This window comes from Lolium perenne, chromosome 6 (genome assembly GCF_019359855.2).
Source record: "Lolium perenne isolate Kyuss_39 chromosome 6, Kyuss_2.0, whole genome shotgun sequence".
Classification (NCBI taxonomy): Eukaryota; Viridiplantae; Streptophyta; class Magnoliopsida; order Poales; family Poaceae; genus Lolium; species Lolium perenne.
In genome coordinates this window covers 200,554,412-200,581,732 of record NC_067249.2, presented here as the reverse complement: position 1 = coordinate 200,581,732, position 27,321 = coordinate 200,554,412, and the positions used below count along the sequence as shown (strand labels likewise).

The 27,321-nt window shown below is 41.9% G+C and overlaps 1 protein-coding gene across 1 annotated transcript; it reads left to right on the top strand.

The window, feature by feature from the left end:
- Positions 1-11,724: 11,724 nt before the first annotated feature.
- LOC127306410 (clustered mitochondria protein) lies at positions 11,725-25,378 on the top strand. The gene is made up of 29 exons (XM_051337044.1): positions 11,725-11,870; positions 12,128-12,360; positions 13,025-13,086; positions 13,426-13,615; positions 13,707-13,838; positions 13,997-14,153; positions 14,876-15,069; positions 15,161-15,262; positions 15,459-15,594; positions 15,665-15,793; positions 16,370-16,727; positions 16,962-17,066; positions 17,668-17,786; positions 18,443-18,551; positions 18,663-18,767; positions 18,935-19,069; positions 19,145-19,315; positions 19,397-19,483; positions 21,190-21,321; positions 21,490-21,597; positions 21,674-21,742; positions 21,984-22,142; positions 22,262-22,318; positions 22,399-22,439; positions 22,792-22,911; positions 23,538-23,847; positions 23,922-24,029; positions 24,165-24,200; positions 24,617-25,378. The coding sequence occupies exons 2-29, from the start codon at positions 12,132-12,134 to the stop codon at positions 25,073-25,075; spliced, it is 4,119 nt and encodes a 1,372-aa protein (XP_051193004.1). The 5' UTR covers positions 11,725-11,870; positions 12,128-12,131; the 3' UTR covers positions 25,076-25,378.
- Positions 25,379-27,321: the final 1,943 nt, after the last annotated feature.

Here is a 27,321-nt window from a genome sequence, read left to right as displayed (position 1 = left end):
CAAGGGGGTTAGAGTACCCGCTACCAGTCGTTGACAACAACAAACACCTCTCAAAATGTTACTTTTATTCTCTTTATATGATTTCAAAACTGAAAAAACTCTAGCACATGAGTTAATCCCTGCTTCCCTCTGCGAAGGGCCTGTCTTTTACTTTATGTTGAGTCAGTAAACCTATTTCCCTCCATCTCAAGCAAGCATTTGAGTAGTTGTGATCAAACCATTATACTGTGATTTACTACATCATGTCTTTTATTTTTCCTTGTTTATGTACAAGTTTTATCTGAATGAATATAGCTTTGCAAGTTATCAATGATCACGAGGAGACTATTATGATTGAGTATGCAAGTTGTGCCATATAAACTTTAACATGAGAACGCTGCTCAATGAGATAAGTATAATCTGTTAATTGTTCTCTGACCAAGAACGAAGTTTGCCATCACCAACTATGATTTCTTATGCACCTTTATTTGTGATTACCTTATACTTGTTTCAAGTTGAGTTATATGAGGAAGTTGTTTACTAGAATGTCTTGTGTGAATGAATATGATGCTTCTTGTCCGTATTTTATTGATCGACTCTTCACTCCATAAACATGTGGTCCTGTTTACCGAGTTCAGTTTCGCTTGGGGACAAGCGAAGTCTAAGCTTGGGGGAGTTGATACGGCCAATTTGCATCACTATTTTATATCATAATTTGCTGTTATTCATTGATATATTTCATATTTGGACATAATATTTATGTTATTTCATCTATTTTGCATGTTTCATGATTATTGGAGGATCGAGCACCGGAGCCAGGATTCTGCTGGAAAAAGCACCGTCAGAATGCAATATTTCGGAAGATCAACAGTTGAAGGAAATTATACCAAAAATCCTATTTTTCCAGATGACGAAGGAAGCCAGAAGGGGGAGCCGAGGGGACCCGAGGTGGGCCCACAGCATGGGTCGGCGTGGCCCAAGGCCTGGCCGCGCCGCCTAGTGAGGAGGGGGGCCCACAGCCCCTCTCGCCTCCTTTTCTTCGCGAAATCCTCTGTCCCGAAGACCTAAGCCACAGGGGGTACCTCGCGAAGAGTTACAGCCGCCTCTGCGGGGCGGAGAACACCAGAGAGAAAAGAGCTCTCCGGCGGGCTGAGATCCGCCAGGGAAATTCCCTCCGGGAGGGGGAAATCGACGCCATCGTCACCGTCATCGAGCTGGACATCATCTCCATCACCATCATCATCATCTCCACCATCATCACCGCCGTCTCCACCGCTGGACATCGTCACCGCCGTAGCAATTTGGGTTTGATCTTGATTGTTTGATAGGGGAAACTCTCCCGGTATTGATTTCTACTTGTTATTGATGGTATTGAGTGAAACCGTTGAACCAAGGTTTATGTTCAGATTGTTATTTGTCATCATATCACCTCTGATCATGTTCCATATGATGTCTCGTGAGTAGTTCGTTTAGTTCTTGAGGACATGGGTGAAGTCTAAATGTTAGTAGTGAAGTATGGTTGAGTAATATTCAATGTTATGATATTTAAGTTGTGGTGTTATTCTTCTAGTGGTGTCGTGTGAACGTCGACTACACGACACTTCACCTTTATGGGCCTAGGGGAATGCATCTTGTACTCGTTTGCCAATTGCGGGGTTGCCGGAGTGACAGAAACCTAAGCCCCCGTTGGTATATCGATGCAGGAGGGATAGCGAGGATCTCGTAGTTTAAGGCTGTGGTTAGATTTATCTTAATTACTTTCTTGTAGTTGCGGATGCTTGCAAGGGGTATAATCACAAGTATGTATTAGTCCTAGGAAGGGCGGTACATTAGCACAGGTTCACCCACACAACACTTATCAAAACAATGAAGATTAATTAGCCGTATGTAGCGAAAGCACTAGACTAAAATCCCGTGTGTCCTCGAGAACGTTTGGTCATTATAAGTAAACAAACCGGCTTGTCCTTTGTGCTAAAAAGGATTGGGCCACTCGCTGCAATTGTTACTCTCGCACTTTACTTACTCGTACTTTATTCATCTGTTACATCAAAACCCCCTGAATACTTGTCTGTGAGCATTTACAGTGAATCCTTCATCGAAACTGCTTGTCAACACCTTCTGCTCCTCGTTGGGTTCGACACTCTTTCTTATCGAAGATACTACGATACACCCCCTATACTTGTGGGTCATCAGTGCTCTTCTTGATCTCAATCTCAGCAGCTTTTAGCATGCCAAAGAGTTCAGGTAACTCTTTGTTCATGTTCTGCATGTTGTAGTTCATCACAAAGTTCTTGTAACTAGGTGGCAGTGATTGAAGGACACGATTAATCCCTAGTCTGCTAGGAATCACTATTCCCAAGTCACTGAGTTTCTTCGCATGCCCGGTCATAACGAGCATGTGCTCACTAACGGAGCTGCCTTCTTCCATCATGCAGCTGAAGAAGTGTTTCGATGCTTCATAGAATTCCACGGCCGCATGAGTTTCAAATATAGCTTTCAGCTCATTGACCAACTCATGAGGATCGTGGTGCTCAAAACGTTTTTGAAGATCGGCTTCCAGACTGCACAGGATGGCACACTGAACTTGAGAGTACCGAGTTTTCCGAGTCTCGTAAACATTCTTTACTTCATCGGTTTCAGTTTCTGCAGGAGGGTCACCTAGCGGTGCATCAAGCACATATTGCAGATTTCCGCCAGCGAGGAAGATCCTCACATGACGGAACCAGTCGGTGAAGTTGCTACCGTTGCTCTTAAGCTTTTCTTTCTCTAGGAACTGGTTAAAATTGATTGGGGACGCCATATCTACAACATATATTTGCAATAGTTTAGACTAAGTTTATGAAAAATCGAGTTCAAATTTTAATTCAACATAATTAAAAATCTAGGTGAACTCCCACTCAAAACAATATCCCTCGAATTGTCTTAGTGATCACACGAACCAAATCCACCACACCTAAGTCCGATCATCACGTGACAAGATGTAATTTCAATGGCGAACACTCAAAGCGTTCATCATATCAATCATATGATTCATGATCTACCTTTCAGTATCACGTGTTCCGAGACCATGTCTGTACATGCTAGGCTCGTCAAGGCCACCTTAGTATCCGCATGTGCAAAACTGGCTTGCACCCGTTGTATGCACTTGTTGATTCTATCACACCCGATCATCACGAGATGCTTCGAAATGACAAGTCTTGGCAACAGTGCTACTAAGGATTAACACTTTATTATCTTGATATTTTAGTGAGGGATCATCTTATAATGCTACCGTCGCGATCTAAGCAAAATAAGATGCATAAAAGGATTAACATCACATGCAGTTCATATGTGATATGATATGGCCCTTTTGTCTTTGCGCCTTTGATCTTCATCTCCAAAGCACGGACATGATCTCCATCATCTTCGGGCATGATCTCCATCATCATCGGCGTAGCGTCAAGGTCCATGGCGCCGTCTTCATGGTTGTTCACCTCATGTAGCAACTATTACAACTACTTTGAAATACTACTCAACATGAAATTTAAATACAACCATAAGGCTCCTGCCGGTTGCCACAATACAATAATGATCATCTCATACATATTCATCATCACATTATGGCCATATCACATCACCAAACCCTGCAAAAACAAGTTAGACGTCTCTAATTTGGTTTGCATATTTTACGTGGTTTAGGGTTTTTGGGAGAGATCTAATCTACCTACGAACATGAACCACAACGGTGATACTAGTGTTTTCAATAGAAGAGTAAATTGAATCTTCACTATAGTAGGAGAGACAGACACCCGCAAAGCCTCTTATGCAATACAACTTGCATGTCGAACGAGGAACAAGTCTCATGAACGCGGTCATGTAAAGTTAGTCCGAGCCGCTTCATCCCACTATGCCACAAAGATGCAAAGTACTCAAACTAAAGACAACAAAAGCATCAACGCCCACAAAACCATTGTGTTCTACTCGTGCAACCATCTATGCGTAGACATGGCTCTGATACCACTGTAGGGATTCGTTGCATAGAAAACAAAAATTTTCCTACCGCGAGAACGCAATCCAAGCCAGGATGCAATCTAGAAGACGGGAGCAACGAGAGGATGATCGAGACTCACCCTTGAAGATTTCCAAAGCCTACAAGATGAGGCTCTTGTTGCTGCGGTAGACGATCAGTTGCCGCTTGCAAAAGCGTGTAGAAGATCTTGATCACGGTGCCACAATCGGGCAGCACCTCCGTACTCGGTCACACGTTCGGTGTTGATGAAGACGACGTCCTTCTCCCCGTTCCAGCGGGCAGCAGAAGTAGTAGCTCCTCCTTGAATCCGGCAGCACGACGGCGTGGTGGCGGCGGCGATGGAGAACTCCGGTGGAGCTTCGCTAAGCGTGCGGGAGAGGTGGAGGAGAGGGGGGCGGCTAGGGTTTGGGAGACGGGTGGCCGGCCACTAAGGGGGTGCGGCCAAGCTATGGCTTGTGGTGGCCGGCCCCCTCCCCTATGCCCCTCATTATATAGGTGGAACCCCAAGTGTTGGACTACAAGTCTTCGAATAAGACCCCAACCCAAAACCTTCCATGTAGTAGGGAAACCTACCCAAGGTGGGACTCCCACCCAAGTGGGATTCCCACCCTTCCATGAAGGGGGGTGGCCGGCCCCCTTAGGTGGAGTCCACCTTGGACTCCCCCCTCTAGGGTTGCCCGGCCATGGGTGGTGGAGTCCCACCGGGACTCCGCCTTCCAAAGTGAAATCTTCCGGACTTTTCTAGAACCTTCTAGAACCTTCCATAAATTCACCGGATCATTTTAAATCTTATAAAATGACTTCCTATATATGAATCTTATTCTCCGGACCATTCCGGAACTCCTCGTGATGTCCGAGATCCCATCCGAGACTTAGAACAATACTTCGAACTCCATTCCATATTTCAAGTTCTACTATTACAACATCAAACCTTAAGTGTGTCACCCTACGGTTCGCGAACTATGTGGACATGGGTGAGAACTCTCTCCGACCAATAACCAATAGCGGGATCTGGAGATCCATAATGGCTCCCACATATTCAACGATGACTTAGTGATCTAATGAACCATTCACATACGATACCAATTCCCTTTGTCACGCGATATTTTACTTGTCCGTGGTTTGATCATCGATATCATTCTATACCTTGTTCAACCTCGTCTCCTGACAAGTACTCTTTACTCGTACCGTGGTATGTGGTCTCTTATGAACTTATTCATATGCTTGCAAGACATTAGACGACAGTCCACCGAGAGGGCCCAGAGTATATCTATCCGTCATCGGGATGGACAAATCCCACTGTTGATCCATATGCCTCAACTCATACTTTACGGATACTTAATCCCACCTTTATAACCACCCATTTACGCAGTGGCGTTTGATGTAATCAAAGTACCTTTCCGGTATAAGTGATTTACATGATCTCATGGTCATAAGGACTAGGTAACTATGTATCGAAAGCTTATAGCAAATAACTTAATGACGTGATCTTATGCTACGCTTAATTGGGTGTGTCCATTACATCATTCATACAATGATATAACCTTGTTATTAATAACATCCAATGTTCATGATTATGAAACTAATCATCCATTAATCAACAAGCTAGTTAAGAGGCATACTAGGGACTCATTGTTGTTTACATATCACACATGTATCAATATTTCGGTTAATACAATTATAGCATGGTATATAAACATTTATCATAAACATAAAGATATATAATAACCACTTTTATTATTGCCTCTTGGGCATATCTCCAACACATATAATATCAAGAGAGAGAACTAACACACATTAATACATTAAAACCATAGTTCATCTTAGATTCATCTCATATTAATGCTAGGGTTTCTTCATCTCCCCAAGAACAAGAGGAACTACTCCCACATGAAAACAATCAAGAACATCATCATATTCTTATGAATGGGATGAAAGTAATGGCATGAATTTGAATACAAATCCGCAATAGCAATCAAGATCACAACTATGGTTGAAAGAGAACGGGATCGGTGATGATCACATGGATGAAACTTCCATTTTATATGTGGGATAATAAGATAAACGAAACGGTTCAACTAAAAAGAAGATAATATTAGGAAACTAAAAGTAACTTTAAATATCATGTATGTGCTTTCCTTTGTAGGTAAACTAGATGATGCCCCGCGCGTTGCTGCGGCAATTTACTCAAAATTAGGTGTTATATAGAAATGCAAGGAACATTAGTGATTCAGTATATATATAAAGTTATGAAACACAAATTTCCTAGTCTCTAGATACATTTATATGGTTCTCTGGATACATTTATACTGACCAAAGTGTGGCTCATATACTAACCAGTAGTGGTGGCACTCACACGACTCCTTATATCTTCTGCAATAATGTTACAAATGTGCAATTTCTAGAATGTCGCCAACTTATGTAGGTAAATATTCTGGATGGGCTATCTTGAACACATTTAAGACCACAAAGAGCTAGCTGCTACCAGACAGGAAATAAATTCCCATTGTTGGTGATGCATATGGAGAAAGATTTTCACTAAACTCTGTCATGATTCAGGAACAGTTTGCATTAGGCTGAGACAATAGTACTGAAAAGATGAGGCAATAGATGCATCATAGTAGGAACGGAACTTTCAAACCTTCACTATTTATGATGTCTCATAGAGCTAGGAAAGTACATTACTGGAGAATGGCTTGACAGTTAGTTGTAATCCCGTTTCTTCTTTTGATGTTGTCCATAAATTTAGGAAAATTTCTATTGTCTCTGATCAGAAAGACAGATGTGAAGAGCATACAGCTGATATGAATACGGTGAGGGGATGGAAACAGTCTGCGGGCTGAATCACAAGATGTCAGTGTAATCCCGTGAGGTAAGGCACTAATGCAGGCGAAGACGACTCCAAATTTTCCCCGTCCATGAGCTGAAAAAGACAATAAAGAAAGCCGAATCATCAGAAGGGTGATGTTGCAAGGTTAAGTACGAAATCAATCAGAGATTAGGGGTTAGATACCTGCTTACATGCGAAGTCCCCGGTGCTGTCAAAGTAGGAGGACTTGTTCATCAATCAGCGGGCTAGAAATACAACGTTCTTTGTGGTAGAGACGCCAGACACGGCGCCAAGACATTGGTCGTGAAGGGCATCCGACCTACAGGTACCGCGATCTAGCACCTCACCGGTGCTCGGGGAGGGTGATGTTGACTCCTCCAAACTGTCGATGCATAGCAAGTCGGTGTTTGGTTGGGAGCTTCAACGTACTTCCTCTCCTCCAGATCCACCGTATTGGTTTTCTGACGCGGAACGCGAAGCTCTGAAAGTGGAAGGACGGGAATGGAACAACTTAAATGGAGACAGCCCGTCGTTTAGAGTGCTGGATGGAAAAGGAAATCCATCGGTCTCATTTCCATGGGGAAGATGAATAGGGAGGGAGTTTTAACGCTGAAGATCAACAGTCAATGGAAAAGAGTTAATGCAGTGCATGCTAGTGGATTGAGAGAAGTAGAAAAGACATGCGCGTAGTTTGTTTCAATACAAGCGAACATCGGTCGAACGGTTCATGGGCTGCCTTCGGTCGGCCCATCTGGTGGACACAGGTGGTTCTCGCAACGAAGGACCCGTGGACCGTGGTTCCGTTCGTGCGGTGGGTCTGGCGAGGAAGCTGCGCTGGTTCGGCTCGTCGGTCCTGCCGTGTCGGTCTCGGTTGCAAAAACTGTTGGGTACGCCTGAAACAACTACTCTAGTATACATGTACGTGCAACGCACGTCTCAAAATATCACCAATACATTTGAAACTCATGGGAGTCAAATTAAAAATAAACTTTCAATAAAGTAAAATGTTAATGTACCCATTTTGTTTTAATGTTGCTCAGGTTATATTTACAAAACTGAGACACAATTGTGATCATGTTACAGCAGGGATACAATAATATTGTTTCATCTGTGTGGCGTTCTGTACTCACTCGATTGTCACCAATGTTATCAAATGTATTGCAAAACCTAGATGCAACTCTATAAATAGATTTATAATAATCGATTAAATGTATCCTCATACTTGACAATTCAGATATGGCATAAAAGGCGTCAGCTGTGTAATTTCAGTAGGACTCCCAAAGCACTGCCGATTATTGAACAAAATGACAAGAACAGCTAAATCTGTTCTAGAGTAGTTAGGTCTACTTCAAGACTTGCAACAGTAGCCAAACTTTCAGTTGAAGTCAGCATGTGGTATTCTCAAAAAGAACCATCCTTACATTTTATTTAAATTAAATGAGTTAGAGCAGCATAAGTAATAAAATGCCTCATTTGGCGATTCCAGGAAAGGAAAGGAGAGGTAAATTTGGGACCCTTGTTGAGTAGGCGCTAACCCAGGTAACTCATGAGTGCCAATTTTTTTTCCATCCGAGCAAGACTTACAATAGCTCGCAAAACAGGAAGGCCTGAAGAGAGACCAAATAACCTAGGTAAAAATTATTCCCATTCTGTTTGGCATTCCTATTGGTAAACCACACTGGTACTACAACTTCCGTTGAGATAATCTAATAATGTACTCCTAGTTCCTATCTTTAGTGTATAATAATAATATTAAACAACATCAGAATTCAGAAGCATTCTTCAGTTCACATAAATTATCAAGAATGTATAATTAGCAAGATTCCACCAAAAATGAGGATATAAGGCGGAGAACATAATCTGGTACTTCCAAAATGTAACGTAATCATCAAAAAAATAAGAATAATTTTCACCGTGTGAGCAAACTATCTGACAATCTAACAAAATCATATTAGTTCCATTATGTGTGCAATTGTAGACCCTGCAAAGAAACCAGTAAACTACATGTACAGTGCAACCTCTGCCGTGTCTTTATTCATAGAGCTGGCTCCAGCTTGGTCGGTGGTATTCTCATACAAAACAACCTGCAGGGCAATCAAATTCATCAGTTAACTGACGAAACCACAAAATGAGAATTTCTTTGAGCTTACACAAATTAAACACACCATGGGCACCGGGGTTAAAATGTCAACTTTTTTCAACACATAGGAAAAGAACAGAGAGCTAATAAGCCATAATCCAAACATCATGTGTAGATTAAGCTTCAGAGCAATCAATTAAGAACAGAATCCACCAAACACAATTTCTGAATGGGAATCAAAATTGAAAACATGTAGTACAATGATCTGATACTCTTATGGCGCCGAAGACAAATGCTGAACTCTCCTGCCATTCATATATTGAAGGCCCAAAGAACAAAATCGCCCAGAAATCCTTTAGGCTTTCAGCTAGTGTGGTGATAACTGATAGTATTGGTACAGTGTAAGCACAAGGATGAACGGAACTGGGTAAGATGACTTCCACCGGGATGCCCTCTATTTTACCTTTATCTTTGTGACGGCCTGAGGCCGCTAATCCCATCGGCAACGGAAGTGAAACTCAAGAGAACGCCCCGGTCAGGAAAGGCAGGCGGAGCGGGGCAGCGCGAAGATTGATATCGGCACCCGCACTCTGCGTGGTGGCGAGGAGGTTGGGCGGCGTGACCGCGAGCAATGTCGCCTCTGGACATGGCGGCATGAATAGTCATGGATGGCTCTTGTTCGCTGGAGGAGGTGTGGAAGCGATCTCCCTCAATCGAGGTGACATCGAAGATCTGGACCAAGCCGCACGCTGCGTCCGGGTGTTGGGGTAAATTGCGCCCTGATTTCGCAAGATCGGAAGGAAGGTCCCATGATTTCAGGGTGGGGAGAACAAACAATCGTGAGCCGTGTGATCTACACGGATGTACGGTGTAGATTCAATTTTCCTACAAAGTTTGTGCCTTTATAAGTAGTAAAGATGAGATGTAGGGCAAATTCTTATTGAGGTGACGTGGCTCGCTGTGAAACCAGCAAAATGGGGCCATCTATTAAGAAAGAGAAGATTGTTCAATCCAAATCTTATAAATAGAAGGCATGTTCTGTTTATGAAAGCAAGAATTGCATCTTGACTTAGCTTGGACGTTGAAGACAAACATATCTAGTTTGGGTGGAGAGGTGCACATAAACCATCATTAGATGATCGCCGCTCCATACCTTCATGATTAGACTGTCATGGAGATGACTATGTTATCATGTTAAATACTTACATAATAGGTCATCTAGAACATATTTGAAGTCACTAAGCACGAACCAACCAGACACTCATTTCCGAATGTACTTCATTTATATAGTAATAAAGCGAACCAACTGCCACATTGGCAATTTTCATATCATCCAAGTGCACTTGTTACAATTATGACAAACAAGGAACCTGAAGTATATCCAGACTTGTATTGTTAGTACTAAACCAAGAGCACCAAGGCCAACACTTATATCCACATGCTCGTCACGCTGACATTATTTTTATTATTTTTAAAAGTATAATCAAAACCACCCCCTTTAAAAAAACTAACAACCAATATATTTATCCTCGTACTTGAATCATCTGCACAATTAGTTCAAATGGTTTCCAATTTCCCCCTCGACATCTCGATTGGTGTTACCACAAATGATGCGACAAACAACACACCAGGCGTGTTTTCGAGCAACACATGTGTGGTTGTGAGTGACACAAAAAGGGAATATAATAGTAAATTGAGCTAAATGGTGTGACGAACCACATACAACATTACATGGATATCACAACTAACCCTGTGCATTCCCGGTTTAGTCTGTTTCTGACGGTTTCACAACATCATTGTAAACTCATTGGTTTCACACAATTTGGTTTAGACTGGTGGTCTAAGCCGTCGTGGATGTGCGCATAAGATCGTAGCGGGCAGGCAACACCACCAGAGATGGAGAGTCGCAGACGAGGACGAAGACGAGAAGGAGCTAGCATGACACGCAACCGTGCACGCCACAAAGCGGCTGATAGATGGTTCGTACCTTATAAGCCTGCATTGACTCCAGTTGCGACACGACACACTGCACCAGCCGACCACCGGCACATTGAAGGTCCAGCGACGGAGCAACAAAGAGAACATCTCACTTTTTCCCAACAGCGCAAGTGTCTGATGGTCGACGCCACCCGCACACCGTCCAAGCGCTCAACACCGCATCCCGCCCCCGGCTTCCTGGTACACCAACTGCTGATTTCGGGAGGAGATCGTGGGGGTAGCGAGAATTCAGAGGAGACAATCTTGTTGGTTTGAAAATTTCCAAAGCATGTGATCCGCCGAAACCGACGATACGATTTTGATTGGGTTGGTTCCACGGTTTACACAGGTTGAGACCAAACCGTGAACATGCTGAATCACAATTCTTGGATTCTGGGTTATAACACCATTGGTGCTCGTATTATTGAGAAATTTATACACGGTGAGTATGCGCGAGCGTGAGGCGTGTCACATGAAAACAAAATTATGACATTGATTTCAGTCACTAATCTTTCTTTGGCGTACATTCATTTTTTTCTGGTACTATGTAATTATTTCATTAGCCGGATGGCTTAGATCCGTGTCAACACTAAACCCCTCCCAAAACCCTAACCACCCCCTAAATCCCACGCCGGAATGTCCTCCCACGCTACGCCATGCCGAAACTACCCCCTGCAAAGCACCACACCAAAACGCAGGAAATATCACCGCCGTGCCCGTGCGTGCGTGCGCCAGGGGTTAAGAAAAATTGAAGGAAGCAGTCCCGTCTTACCCAGAGAGAGCCCCAGAGGCCAGCCGCAGTGCGCAGCGACCGCGGGGGATCAGGAGGGCCCGCTCGCCCGTATAAAAGGAGCGGCCGGCGGCTCCCCGCTCCCCTCCCGTTCTACCCAAACAGCCCCTCCGCCCCCAAAGCCAATCGCTCCCGTCTCGTCTCCACCTCGCGCCGCCTCTCCCCTCCCCTGCTGCCGGACCTTCCGCGGCGCCGCGGGCGGCAGGTTCTTCCCCTCCTCCTCCTGCCCCCAAAATCCGTTTCCAGTCCGTCTCATTCGGGCACGGCCGTCGTCGAGCTCGGCGGCGATTCGGCGCCGAGGGTTTAGGGTTTTGATTCCGCCCCAGATCGGCGGCGCCTGGCCCGGATGGGGGGTTTAGCTGGGGCAATTGATGTATTTCCTTGTGTTCTTGTGGGGTGCGGCGGGGGTTTTGACTGATGAAATCTGGTGCCTTTTTTTTTTGTTTTGTTTGGCCCGAGCAGGAAAATGGCGGGCAAGTCCAAGGGTGGGAAGAGCAAGGCCAAGGCGCAGGCCGAGAGCCAGGGCGCCTCGGTCGAGCCGGAGGCGCCGGTCGCCCATGTGGTCGAGGAGCCCAAGCCCGAGAACGGGCAAGTGACCGAAGCCGCCCCTGCTGCGGATGGGGGTGCGGCGGATGTGGAGAAGGAGGAGGGGGATGCGGCTGTGGCCGCACAGGCTGCAGAGAAGCCGGCTGAAGGTGAGGATGCTCGCTTGTTTATGTCATAGCGATACTGTATTGGTTACCATAAGACCAGGAATGTGATATGCACGCCATAGGTTCAAACAATCATCGCCCTTTTTAGGAAATTACTGGTTTTGATTGGAAAAATTGGTTCTTTTCGACGTATCAAACTTGCACAAGGACTTTTAGTGACGAAGTATCTTAGAGCAAGGCTAGATTTGATGGGTGTAATTTTGTACCACTGAATGAGTAACATGCTGGATACTACTGCAGTTAACTGTGCTCTTACATCAGTGATGCTGGATGAATATAAAATTTTCTAGCGCTGAATGCGCTCTTACGTCATGAAATTGCTGGTTTTGATTGGAAAAATTGTTTCTTTTCAACGTATCCAACTTGCACAAGTACTTGTAGTGACGAAGTAACTTAGAGCATGGCTAGATTTGACGGGTGTAATTTTCTAGCGCTGAATGAGTAACATGCTGAATGCTGCTGCATTTAACTGTGCTCTTACATCAGTGATGCTGGATGAATCTAAAATCAGTGACACTGGACATGCATTAAAAATTAGCAGGAACTGCAATTTTCTGTGCTCTGTATATCTTGGTCTCTTACTAATAATATTTTGTCTTCATGATATACAACTCCTTTAACACGGAAAACTTCTCCTGTCAAACAGGAGAGCTTCATCTATACCCTGTTACTGTTAAGACGCAATCAGGTGAAAAGCTAGAGCTACAGGTCAGTGTAAACATCTGTGTTATCTTTATCTCTTGGTTTTATATCCTCTGATCAGAAACATATGACATTTTTAGTTTAGAATTCGAGGTGTCAAATTTCCTTTCTTGAACTGCTAATAAGCACAAAATTGTTTATATTGGTCATATGAAAATAGCATTGATGTACTTTCGAGTAATATTTTATATTTCTCATGGACATGCATGAAATTTGCTTCTACACATGTTAATAACTTTTTTTTTACTTCAAAAATTGCTTTTTGGAGACCGTGTTGTCTTAAGCTTTGCATAATGTTGAAAACAGGGAATAGGATGTACTGATATTGTTCTATTACATATGCAGCTAAGCCCTGGAGATTCTGTCATTGATGTCAAACAATTCCTCTTGGATGCGCCTGAGACTTGCTTCTACACATGCTATGATCTGATTTTACACACTAAAGATGGCTTGGCACACCCGTTAGAGGACTACAATGAAATTTCTGAGATTGCAGATATAACTACTGGTGGCTGTACGTTGGAGATGGTTGCTGGTATGTAATACTGGCATTTACGAATTCTTCATTTTTGTTGGTTCCTTCACTATTTGGTACAGTGGGGCTGAAAACAATGTTTCTTTTTCAGCAACATATGACGAGAGGTCTATTAGGTCGCATCTCCGCCGTGTCCGGGAGTTACTCTCTCTCTCCAGTCTTCATGTGTCGCTGTCGACATCCCTAGCTCTGCAGCAGGAGTCTGCGCAGGCAAAAAATGCAGGTACTTCTGATATCCCTTCTTTGATGCTTAGGTTTGTTGATAGTGCTCAATCTTAGTTTGGGACCACATGCAAAGTTTTTCAGTTGTACTATGGTTTGTGTGCATGTCTTAATTTAACTAGGTGTTGATCTTATTTGCTTTTCCTTTTTGCTGAGCAGATGCAGGAAAAACTGCTGGCCAGGAGCTTGATGGTTTAAATTTCATGGAGGACAATACTGTAGCCCTTACTAGTTTGTTGGCATCTGCACCAGCAGAAATCAAATGTGTGGACAGCATAATTTTTTCATCATTCAATCCTCCACCGAGTTATAGGAGGTAAATCTTCCGATTGTGAATTTGCGATTAACATCTTCGTCTCGTTATTTTTGGATACCTTCTGAAGAACCATTGTTCCAAACATCAGCCTTCTAGAATTCCTACATGATAGGCTGATTAGATTGTATAGCTTTTAATGGTAGGGTCACTGATCAAGTAGGTTAGTATTTATTGAACAATGGAAATGGTACCTTCTGAATAACCATTGTTCCAAACATCAGCCTTCTTGAATTCCTACATGATAGGCTGGTTAGATTGTATAGATTTCAATGGTAGGGTCACTGATCAAGTAGGTTAGTATTTATTGATCAATGGAAATGGTACACTTGAATTCAAAATTTAACGTGTGGATGGTTTCTTCAGTCATCCTACTGAATTCCATGTGTGGTAGTGGTAGGGAGAATTGGGAAAATGAAGAGCTCGGTATCTCTTCATAATTAAAAGTTGCATCATAAGTAGTACCAGGTTTATCCCCTTAAAGATCCTTTGGTGCAAGGGAAGTTGTCATTCGTTCCAGCCATGTTAATATTTTACTCCTGAATCTTTGGTTGACTGTTCCTCCTATACTGGCAATGAATGCTCTTATTTGCTACTGTTCATCGTTAAGCTTTTATTTTGCAATCCTGGTTAACTTTGAAGCATCATTTGCCCTCAGTATATATAAGTCTGTCAACTGCTATTTGGATTGTTCAGCAATTAACAATTGTTGGCATTTTCCTTAGGTTACATGGGGATCTCATTTATATTGATGTTGTGACATTAGAAGGAAACAAATGCTGCATCACTGGGAGCTCCAAATCTTTTTATGTGAATGCTAGCAATGGAAGTATTTTGGATTCAAGACCTTTGAAACAATCTCACGAAGCCAGCACTTTAGTTGGATTGCTACAAAACATTAGCGCCAAGTTTAAGAAAGGTTTTGTGATCACTCTGAAGTTTTATCTAACTCTAATGCCCCTCAGCAGCATTTCATTTTTAATGGTGACGATTGGACAAATCTTGTGAAGGTTTTCGTGAAATATTGGACCGCAAAGCATCAGCCCATCCTTTTGAGAATGTTCAGGCCTTGCTCCCTGTGACTTCTTGGTTGGGAGCTTACCCAGTGCAAGGTAACTTTTTCAGATCATTCTAAAGCTCACCACTTATCTTCACTTAAAAATAGTGAGAAGCCTTGAAGGTTTCACCCTTTTTTCTTTCTCAATAACTCTTGGTGTTGAACTTTTTCACTATGGTTCTCGATGATTCCATGTCGTGGTATATATGTTACATCAACTTTAACACACGAAACATTTTTATCCACAACAGAGCATAGAAGGGATGCAGCCAGGGCTGAAGATTCTGTTGTGTTGTCATATGGTACCGAGTTGATTGGTATGCAGAGAGACTGGAATGAGGAGCTCCAGTCGTGCCGAGAGTTCCCTCATGGCAATCCTCAAGAAAGGTTCTTATTTAACCATTGCATGATTTTTGTCACATAAGTTACATTGACATATTATTTCTGGGTATTTTAGGATATTGCGAGGCAGAGCACTGTATAAAGTGACATGTGATTTTGTTGACGCCGCGGTAAAAGGAGCAGTTGGTGTCATCAATAGATGTATACCTCCAATTAATCCAACTGATCCAGAATGTTTTCATATGTGAGTAAAACTTAAACCGTACTGTTTGCACCCGCATGACTTCTGTTTCTCTTTTCTGCTTTCAAGTATTTGTTGGCATCATGGCATACCGTGCTATTGAAGCAATAAGGGCGCGTTTATCGCTGTGATAAGGGTACATATGTGTGTATAGCTATCATGTATTCGTGCTTCTAAAATCTGATTTTAGAATCTGAAGCTCTTGACACGTTGTTTGAACTTCAAAGGTTAGATAATAACATATTCCTCCTTGAAATATCATGTTGTACCTTCCGGATTTGAGTGTTAGCAGTTGTAACTTATTTTTTATTGCACATAATTATTGGTAAACTAAGAAATAGAGATTTGTGTTTATTATATTGTACCCTGTATATTCCTATGCCAACAATCAGTCTTGTCATTTCAACTTGATGCAATGTACTCATTCTTTTCAGATTGTCAATTTTACTTTCTGTACTTTCAGTTTCTTAGTTTTCGGTTACCATCATATCTGGTTTGAGTGGCTTGACTAATGGTGGGCAAGGTTGTTTATATTCATTTATCTTCGGATATGCTTACATATGCTCATCTATATTTCAGGTATGTCCACAACAACATTTTCTTTAGTTTTGCTGTCGACTCGGACCACGAGCACATCTCAAAGGACCAAAAGCCAGATTGTCAAAATGGTCCTGGGAGAAGCACGCCGGTCCCCTCCCCAGATTTGGGGGCTAAGGCAGATAGGGATCATGCAGCAGTGGACTCAAAAACTTTAGAGCCTAACAGTGTTTTGGAAGCATCTGCAGAGGCACAAATAGCAGACAGTGAGCAGGCAACCTATGCTTCTGCTAATAATGACTTGAAAGGAACCAAGTCTTACCAAGAAGCTGATATTCCTGGGCTTTACAATCTTGCGATGGCAATAATTGATTACCGAGGTCACCGGGTTGTAGCTCAGGTATGTCAAGAAAGCAGTTACTGGTTTATGGCATGTATCGACTTTTCCTGTCCTGTCTATACTTCAAGAATTATGTTTGTTCAGTTAGTAGACTCCCTAGAAATGGCGATTCATTGTAGACTGATGCTGATTAAGTGATTATATGAAGATCGTCATAATTGTACCATCTGCTGTTTCTTCCGAATGCTTTGCCTACATATTAATTTCATTTGCGCAATTGTAACGGATTTGTAGAGCATCATACCCGGTATTCTTCAAGGAGACAAGTCTGACTCTCTTCTGTATGGTTCCGTCGATAATGGCAAGAAGATATCTTGGAACGAGGCATTCCATGCAAAGGTCAGTCATCATTTTCTTGTGATCTACATATTATTATCCCACATGATTGGATAGCTTTATCTGTTTGTCATGACCTCCATACATATTTCCGGTCCATACATGGATTCGATTGTGGTGTCATTTGGTTAAATATACTGGTTGTCGTATTATGTCAGTTAAGGTTTAGTTGCGGAATATAACTAATTTGATAGGAGACTGACTGGTTAATTGTTATATTATTTGAGACTGCCATCTCCGATGCTAAAATTGCAATGCTGTACTTAATACCGCTAGCTGAAACACTGCTTCCAGTTCCACTGCTCTATGTGTTACTTTCTATTGATTCACCTGTCTCGCTGATTCAAGCGTCTGTGCACAATTGATTATGTTAAGGGGCACATTTTGTTGTATTTGCGGTTTTGCCTAGGTGGTGCAACATTTGATTTTTCTTGTCAATGGGCATTGTAGATGTTACATATGCAAGTATTTGAAAGGTTCAGTTATTATACATGGTCCCTGAAGTGTTTGTGGAAATCAGCAACCTTTTTCGTTTTCACTGATTTGGATATTCTTATTTCATGACGATATCTTCATTCAAACTCTAAATAAGATCTTCTGCTAGGTAGTTGAGGCTGCAAAGCGGCTCCATGTGAAGGAGCATTCGGTTTTGGATGGTTCTGGCCATCCTGTAAAATTAGCTGCTACAGTTGAATGCAAGGGAATTGTTGGTAGTGATGACAGGTAATTATTATTGTAAGGTTAAACATTGATTTGCTTACAGTGATTAATGGAAATGCTGTGCCACTACCTTCATTTATTATTTCTTAAAGGCTCTTTGTGTGACTTTGTTTAGGAACATTGAACATGTAAAAAACATAATAATCATGCATTCTGGTCTGGCTCAAACTTAATTATCAAATCTTTGAACTGTCGATGATCTCAATTTAGTTCTCCCAGGGCCATTTTTGGTAAAAAAATGTCAAAAAGGGAACGTATTTTGGCCTGAGGTTTGCCCCTATGGACAACCCTTAGAGTGGTTTTATTAGGCGGTTTGCCTACCTGTACTTGGCAAGCTTGTGGTGGTGAATAAGCCCCTTTTGAGGGGGTTACGCGGTGTCTGGTTTGGGGTTTGGCAAACCTTATGATAAAATCTTAACTTTTTTCTTCAGAATCACATTTAACATGTAAATAACCTGCTACTACTAGTGAATGCGTTTTGATCCCAGCCAATTTGAATAATCACATGCCTTAAATTACAGAAATCTCTATTCTTGTTTCTCTTGCTTTTCTTTATGACTTGTCTCTGTAGTGCTAGCTTTTTCACTTAAAGTGCAGTGTGCTCATGTGGCTCTACAAGTTTATTTTATGCCTTCATTTGACTTCCCCTCGCTCCATAGGCATTACATTTTGGATCTGATGCGAGTAACTCCTCGGGATTCCAACTACATTGGACTGCAGCACCGCTTCTGTGTGTTGAGACCTGAGCTTGTGGCTTCATTTGTTGAGGTTAGCTGACCACATAGTTTTTGTGCTGCAACACGAAATACCCTATGGTTCACTGATACATGATTTATTTCGTAGCTAATCCTAACTATCTAATTATGTTGAATTGGGTAGGTTGAGTCCACAAAGAAATCCCCTGTGCAGAAAGTTCCTGATATCCCTGCAGAATTGAATGGGCCAGAATCGAAGGATCAACACGACAGTGCTTCTGATGCTACGGTTTGTGCAGAAATTGTTCTTACTGCATTTCTACTCTTGTTTAGGGAAGATGCATTTTTTTTTCTTTGCCGAGAACAGTTGGGGAGGGCCCTGCTGAGAATACATCAATAGTAAGAATATGTCTTCTTGTTTGTATGGAAGCTAGAAACTTATTCCCGATATTTCAGGCTCGTTCTGTGGACAGAGATGACAAGCCTGATGAAAGCCCTGCTCCTACACCTGCTGAAAGTAACGACTCAAATGATGAAATTCTTTTCAATCCAAATGTATTTACAGAGTACAAGCTTGCTGGCAGTCCTGAGGTTAGTTTAAGAACTACTGTTTGTTTATTATCGCTTTCACTATTTAAACAACATTGTGCTCTTCGATATTCTCAGGAGATTGCAGCAGATGAAGCTTTGGTTAAAAAGGTTGGTTCATATTTGCTAGATACGGTGATCCCAAAGTTTGTTCAGGATCTTTGCTCCCTTGATGTCTCCCCTATGGATGGTCAAACTTTAACTGATGTGCTGCATAGCAATGGGATAAATGTTAGGTATCTGGGCAAAGTAAGTCTCTTTGGACTGATACCGCTGAAACTGAAAACATTGCATCACCTTCTTATATTCTTATAATAATCCCTTTCTCAGGTTGCAGGTATGATCAAGCATTTGCCACACTTATGGGACTTGTTTTCTGCTGAGATAATTGTTAGGTCTGCAAAGCATGTTGTCAAGGTGCTGTTCCTATCCTCAATGCTAAATGCAGCTGTTTATTTTTGAGACATTGAACTTTATTGTGTTCATGGGATATGTTTTCTCCTATGGTAATTGGTCATGGGATATGCTTTTTTCCTATGGTAATTCTTCATGGGATATGCTGCAAACTGTTTCATTGTGGTTCATCTATCTGTAATTCTAACGGTAGTTGGTTATTTCTGTGATATCCACAAATTCTAGTCGAACATGCTTCTGTTAGATCATGATCTATGTACCCACAGTAGGTATTATATTTCTTAGCAAATATCACATGTCCTATGCAACGCAAGTCACTGGTAAGATCTCAGGCCACTCACGTAAGAGTGAAAGCCAGTTAGAAAGTGGATTCCTATTTGAAGAGCGTGTAACTTAATGACACCATGTGCTCTCATTCTGAACTGTTTCCGGAGGTGTGGAAAAAGTGATAAACACCCATTCAACAACATTCTCAAGCATTGGTAATGAAAAACCCATTCATGTCTTCCCAATTTCGAAAGAACAACCGTGTATTCTCCGAAGAATATAGACCACAGCTATACCCAAATTTTATCAAGGGCTAGATCAATCAGGGAGATAACTAGCTAGATGTGCACGTCAATGGCAACCTCCATCAGCAAAGTTTGATTTGGTATGTGCAAACTAATTATGATTTTGATCTACTAACAGACAAGGTTGAACTGGGGTTTGAGACTCGTTGTAGTTCTGTTGAGCAGAACTTTAATAATTTTTTCCCAGGGAGATCAGCATATGTTGGGCCATGTGCAGACCTTACCGTATAATGATCAAACATAAATTATTGCAAGGGATCTTTCTGAATCCAATTTTGGTCACCAAGGCCACCTTCACTTTTGGGCACTGACACATTTGGTGCTCATTTGGGACCATGGAACTTCCTTTCGTTGTCAGACTAGGGATGTATATGAAGTTTGATTGAGCTGCAAAGCCTTTAAGAGACTGGGAGAGGCGCTGTAAGAATGGCCAACTGAATCAGTGGGCATACATTTTGTAGATAGGGACTTGCAGGGATTGCCTGACTATTTTTAGAGTAGACAAGTGTTGACAAATTGAAGTCTGAACAATGGTAAATGCTGAAAATGGGACCTTCCCTTGTTGACTTACTAGGCACAGTTGAGCAACCGCAAACTGTGCCGTGCTTAACTCGTTTCATAACGTGCTGTGAAAAATAGCTGCAGAAATAGAAATACGTAATGGCAGATAGATCCTTAAAGTTTTTGAGCAAGGGAAATGAACACCTGCCTTCCCAACAGAGTCCCTTGCAAGGACCCCTTTGCAGATGCCTTCCCTTGTTGACTTACTAGGTTTTTTAGAAGCGAAGTTGCCAGAAAATAAGTTTAGATATCTTCTGCCTCCCAAAAGCATTTATACAAGCTCTGATATGCTGGGTTCAAAGATCTTAATTCATATATGAATCTTAGTCATCTGTAAAGTGGATGCTATTGAAAGTGCAAGTTTACTTTCTTGCTATGGAATTAATTGTGGCATCGTTAGTTGCAGTACACATATGGCTGTGCTATCCACCTTGCTTGTTAGCTTACATCATTATAGCCACATTAGTTCTTTCTATCATACAGAAATATCAAAATCTCAGCTTTTTATTATTTCTATGTTGAGCTCAGTTATGGTGATACTTGTTTATTGACGATTGTTTGCTCTTGCTACTCCAGGAAATACTGAGGCAAAGCGCAGACCATAATATCGCACCTGCTGTTGCTCATTTCTTAAATTGTTTTGCTGGCAAAGTTTTGGCTGCTTCAACTAAAGGTAGTGCGGGCAGCACACAGTCGAAAACCCAGAAGGTTTGTAACCAATCATAAGCAATAGTGATATTGCTGTGCACTTCAGTGTATTGTGGAACCTTGTCTCGTCTTGAGCTTATGTATCTGACACCTATAATTTCTTCATTATTATTAATATTTGACTTTTAATTGGTATTAAAATAAAACTATTCAATATTTTTGGCCCAGAAATCGAGTTCTTCAGCTTCTTCAAGAAAGGGTCAATCTGTACATTCCCATCTAACATCTGATGGAGTTTGGTCCGACATAAAGGAGTTTGCAAGACATAAATATCAGGTACCAAAGCGTTTTTTTTTTCTTCTGTTCTCGTCTTTTATCGAGCACCATGACTAACGAGACTCCATTTATTTAGTTTGAAGTGCCAGATGATGCAAGGGTTGGGGCTAAAAAGATTGCAGTTCTTCGCAATCTTTGCCAAAAGGTTAGCGATGTTCAGCTTTACGCGATAACTTGTATTTGTTGGATTATGCTTGTTTCCTTACTAGAATTATTGTACATCGGTTTGGGTTGTTCTGAGTTTGCCACCGCTCTTTTGGGAACCTTCTTGTAAAATGTTGGTCTGCTTTTAGAATAATGTTCCACATATAGTATATAGTGCCTGTCGCAATTATCGTGGCTGTGCGATCTAATTTGTTTCACATATAATATTCTTCATTTAACAGGTGGGAGTAACAATTGCTGCTCGCAAATACGAGTTGAATTCTGCTGCTCCATTCCAGCCTTCAGATATCTTGAATCTCCAACCAATTGTGAAGCACTCAGTTCCTACCTGTACTGATGCAAGGAAGCTTATGGAAGCAGGGAAAATCCGGATGGCTGAGGTATATGTTTCATTAACCATATTGTTATTGTAAAATTTGAACTCAGTTTCGTCCCATGAACTGTACCTGGTTAATATCTCAAAAGTACGAATTTTACCATCCTTGTTCATGCATTTCAGGGAACACTGAATGAGGCGTACGCACTATTCTCTGAAGCCTTTTCGCTACTTCAGCAGGTACACATCTTAACACAGCTACCGTACCATGAAAATCGGCAGAAGTTCTTACATTTAGCCCCTCATCATTGCTATTGCAGATAAATGGTCCCATGCACAAGGATGCTGCTAACTGTTGCCGGTAACACACTAACTTACTCTTAGCTGGGTATTTTATCAGTATTTCTTTTATTGGGAGAATGCATTGACGAGGTCATGAACCTCCTGATAAATGTGTTTCACAGCATTTCAGAGCTATGTATAATGGTTGAACTGTTTTTTAGATAAACTGTACAGGAAACAATATGAAAAATCTATTATGCCATCACATGTTTGATTGTAAATATTTGAAGATGAGTGGATGAAAAAAAAGTTCATATGAAACAATATGCTCTGATTAATAAGTTATTTTTTGTTACTGTAAACAAACTGTATTACCATATTTTTTTTGTGAACGAACTTCTGTTGAAACCCTTATCTTTTTTCCCCTAAAGGTACCTTGCTATGGTCTTGTACCACGCCGGTGATATAGCAGGAGCAATTGTGCAGCAACATCGAGAGCTTATCATAAATGAACGGTGCCTTGGTCTAGATCATCCCGATACGGCCCACAGGCATGTACTTTGATTTAGTTTATTGTGCTATAGTTTTAATTGTTGCCAATTCAATTTATGATAAAATTACCTATTTATCCATTCACAAATTAGTTCCAAGTATCGCCTGTTGTCCATAATTTGTAAAGCAGAGTGAAGGATCAACTTCATTTATAATTTGTAGAAAATGTAGCTTTCTATGGGTTGAGACTCTAGAAGCACAAAGGATTCTTATGAACTTTTGTGTCTGGTGTGGGTCATTGATATCTTCTCAGCTTGTTGGTTCTAGAACATGGTCTCTTTGATATTGGCAGATGAAAACAATTCGAGTTAACAACCTTTTTTTACTCTGTTTGCGTTGCGGTGGCCTAATTTAGTCCTTTGTGTCTGCTTTCTGGTGTGGGTCATTGATATCTTCTCAGCTTGTTGGTACTAGAACATGGTCTCTATATTGGCAGATGAAAACAATTCTGAGTTACAACCTTTTTTTAGTCTGTTTGCGTTGTGGTTGCTTAATTTAGTCTTTGAGCTGGGTAACAGGTTGTGCCTATTTTGTGGCTAACTTTCTAGAGCAGGTTATAAAACAAGCACAACACAGTTTAGCAACTGCAAGCTGAGCCTAAATCTTATGTTTTCTTTCTTTTCAGCTACGGCAACATGGCTTTGTTCTATCACGGACTCAATCAAACTGAACTTGCGCTGCGGCACATGTCCCGTACACTGCTTTTGCTGAGTTTAGCATCAGGTCCTGATCATCCAGATGTTGCAGCAACTCTTATCAATGTGGCGATGATGTACCAGGATGCGAGCAATATGAGTACCGCTCTTAGGTATCTGCAAGCAGCACTTACGAAGAATGAGCGCATTTTAGGCCCAGATCATGTTCAAACAGCAGTTTGCTATCATGCTCTCGCCATTGCATTCAGTTCTATGGGTAATTACAAGCTTTCAGTCCAGGTTAGTTCTGACAGAAAATGATTGACATAGTACCGTTTTGACAGACTGTATTGACGTCTTGATTTTCATGGCAGCATGAAACCAAGACACATGGTATACTGGTAAAACAGTTAGGGAGTGATGATTCACGGACCAAAGATTCAGAAAATTGGTTGAAAACATTCAAGGAGCGAGAAAAACAGGTATGTGCTGAAATGTTATTTCCAGGGACTCTAGTGCATTACCTAAAGAACATGTGTCTTCATTTCTGCTTCACATAGCTTGTATGAGAATCTAGTTGTATTTTCCATGGGATATGAAACTTATTTCTTGTACAGGTTAACGCCCAGAAGCAGAAGGATCCATTGTTGCAGGTAAGCATATTAGGTGCATCTTAGTTTTTGCTATCACGCCCTATGAATTTCTTCTTGCTTGAATGCTCAACAATATCCTAGAAACTAAAATATCGATAGCCTGTTGAGACAAAACTGAAATAGCAACAGCTTTTATTGTTTTCTGAAGGGGGTATTTGAACTCAACATGTTTTGAGAATAATATGTTTGTCTTGGGATGTTAGCTCCATATGGAAACTGGCAACCTAATCTTGCCCTTTGAGCTGTAAATCTATCATGGTTCACGTATGTCTAGTGTCCCTGAACATGCATTTAATTCTTGCCATACAGTATAAGGTTGCATACTGTTGCACATATTACTACTTTGAACCAGTTCATGTTGCTATATTTTTTTGGCAAAGGTGCCACTGTTTCATACCTAGTTCTTGATTTCACAGGCACATCCTGGATTGTATCAAGCGGTGCAGGCAGCTGCGATCAAGTATGGTGATGGATCAGCAAATGTAAAGAAATCACTTAATGCTGCAGTAGTTGGAGAAACTGTTCCTCGAGGAAGAGGAGTCGACGAGCGAGGTGCTAAGGCAACTGCAGAAGTTCGAAAGAAGGCTGCTGCCAGAGGCCTTAATTTGCGCAATGGACCTGCCGCAAACAGGGCTTCTGAACTAAACCACATTCTCAACCTTATCAACTCAGCGGCTTCAGCTTCTGCTGCTTCTCCCACTGTGAACACTCAAAGGACTGAATCTGAAGGGCCACAGTCGAATGGTCCTGCCTTGAATGGGGCAAAGGAAGCCAAGGATACAAATCGGCTGTCCGCTAAGGTTGATGGTCAAACTCCAGTAGGATTAGGTGCTTCATTGGAGCTGAAGAAGCAGAAGTCCAAGCAGAAAGCTTAGTAAAATATCTGCAATGGTTGTTTTCTCACTACAATTTTGGACCTCTAGGGTGATTTTTACCCATAGGATTGTCACGTCCACATAGTGGCAGAGTCTTTTTTATTAATTTTTGGTGGGGTTCTTAGGATGAGTGTAATAATAATAATGAGGATGGAGTGAAAGAGAATCCGAGTGATAGGACTGCTGATGAGATAAATGATCAAGCCCTCTCGGTATCCAGATCAGCCGAGCCATAATTTCTGTAAACTGGCTACACTATTTTTTTTTGGCCCAGCGAAATTAACAGGTTGGGGGTTTTATTGAGGCATAGCAGAGTAAAAAATGTCTGCAATGATTGTTTTCACCATATACTGGATGTTGTCCATTCAATGTCAGGAGAAACTTAAATCATAAGTATCTCTTTTGGCCATAATTCCAATGCAGGCCCCAATGCCACACGTGCACTAGGCTTCACCTCCTACCAAGAATGTTCCGCTGGTATCGTACGAAATGGTTGCTGATATCTTTGATGAGTATCTGTGAATGGGACAGAGCACGTGCCTTGACTCTATGTATTGATTTTCCCGAGCCGTGATTACCCTGTTCAGAGAATGAATTGAGCGAGCCAACTGTTCAGGACACAAGACGACTGTTGTCTATCAATGAGTCTAGAGGGTTCTCGGGCATGATTGACATCATAGATTGTATGCACTGGGAGTGGAAGAACTGTCCATTTTGATGACGGGGTCAGTTTAGCCACCACTCTGAGGGATGCACTGCATTGTTGAGGTAGTGATATCGCAAGATTTGTGGATTTTTCATTCATTATTTGGCATGGCGGGTTCCAACAATGACCTCAATGTGCTGGACAGCTCTGCGGTTTTCAACCGGCTTATGGAAGGCAAAACTCCGCAGGTGAGCTACGAGATGGAAATGAATATGACAAGCCATATTATTTTGTTGATGATATCTATCCTGACTGGGCCACACCGGTGAAGACTCTCCGTAATCCAAACACGAAAAAATGAAGAGGTTTGCCAAGATGCAAGAAGCTACCAGAAAAGATGTGGAGTGGGGATTTGGTGTGCTCCAAGCTCGGTGGGCAATTGTTCGTCACCCAGCTAGAACATGGTTGCTGAAGACCATGCATGAGGTGATGACTTGTTGCGTGATTATGCACAACATGATCGTTGAGGATGAGCGTCCTGATGACCGCAATGAGCACGTATGGGATTTCCAGGGTGAGCTGGTTGCGCTAAACCCTAGGACGTCAAGCTGGCAACAATATCTGCATATAAATATTAAAGTCACTGACGATAATATATCCAAGCGCTTATATAAGGATTTAATTAAGCATTAGTGGGCATTGGCTGTCTGTGAAGACATTGAGTAGTCATCAATATCACCTCATTTTTATGCATAGCAATGCTTGCAGACTTTGAAATATTTGAATGTAATAAATAAGTAATTTGAACATGTTTTTTTTTGTGTTGTAATGAAGGTTATTTAGTTCCTATATTGAACTTTTTTCGGCGAAAAAACACAAATTGGCCTGCGGCGGACAAATGCGTCGGGCTGGAGGCACCCAACCGCAAATGAACGCGTGGTTAAAAATAATTATTTTCGTGTCCACGGTCCGACACAAACGGATGAGCGCGGCTACTTTGGATGTTCGATTTAATGTCTCAAGCTTCTCTATCTTGACGGTGTAAGCATGCTGAGAGTGAGGCTAGGTTTTGCAGGGTTTGTCGGTCTCGGTGTGGTGGAGACCACGGCTTCCTTTTGCAGTTTGTTCGGGAGGAAGAAAGCCCACATGATCCTTGATGCAAAAAAAAAAAAAAGCTTAAATATCACAGTATTTACCCCTCTATGATTTACCAGACTTTGGAGTTTGTTGTCCCCAAACGCCCAATTCGTTTCTTGCGTAATAATGCACTAGATGGAGAAGGTACTCACTTAGGATGTGTTTGGTTTGTGGGCAGCAAAAGGTGGATGTGGTTACCCCCAACCACGTGGCTGGGGTTAGCCACGTTTTCTGTTTGGTTGAGTGGGTTGGAAATGTGGTTAACCATATTCAGATTTGTGTTTGGTTTGAGGGATGTACAATGGCTAGGATGATATGGTCACCTCTTTGCTATGATGGTGAGAATTTCCGTTATTACATGCCGTGGTGCCAAGATCTGAGAGAGAAATTCCATTACGTACATGTATCCTTGCGGGTTGAAAAGGGAATCGATCAGAGCAGCTAGCTTGCTCTAGAGTGCTTC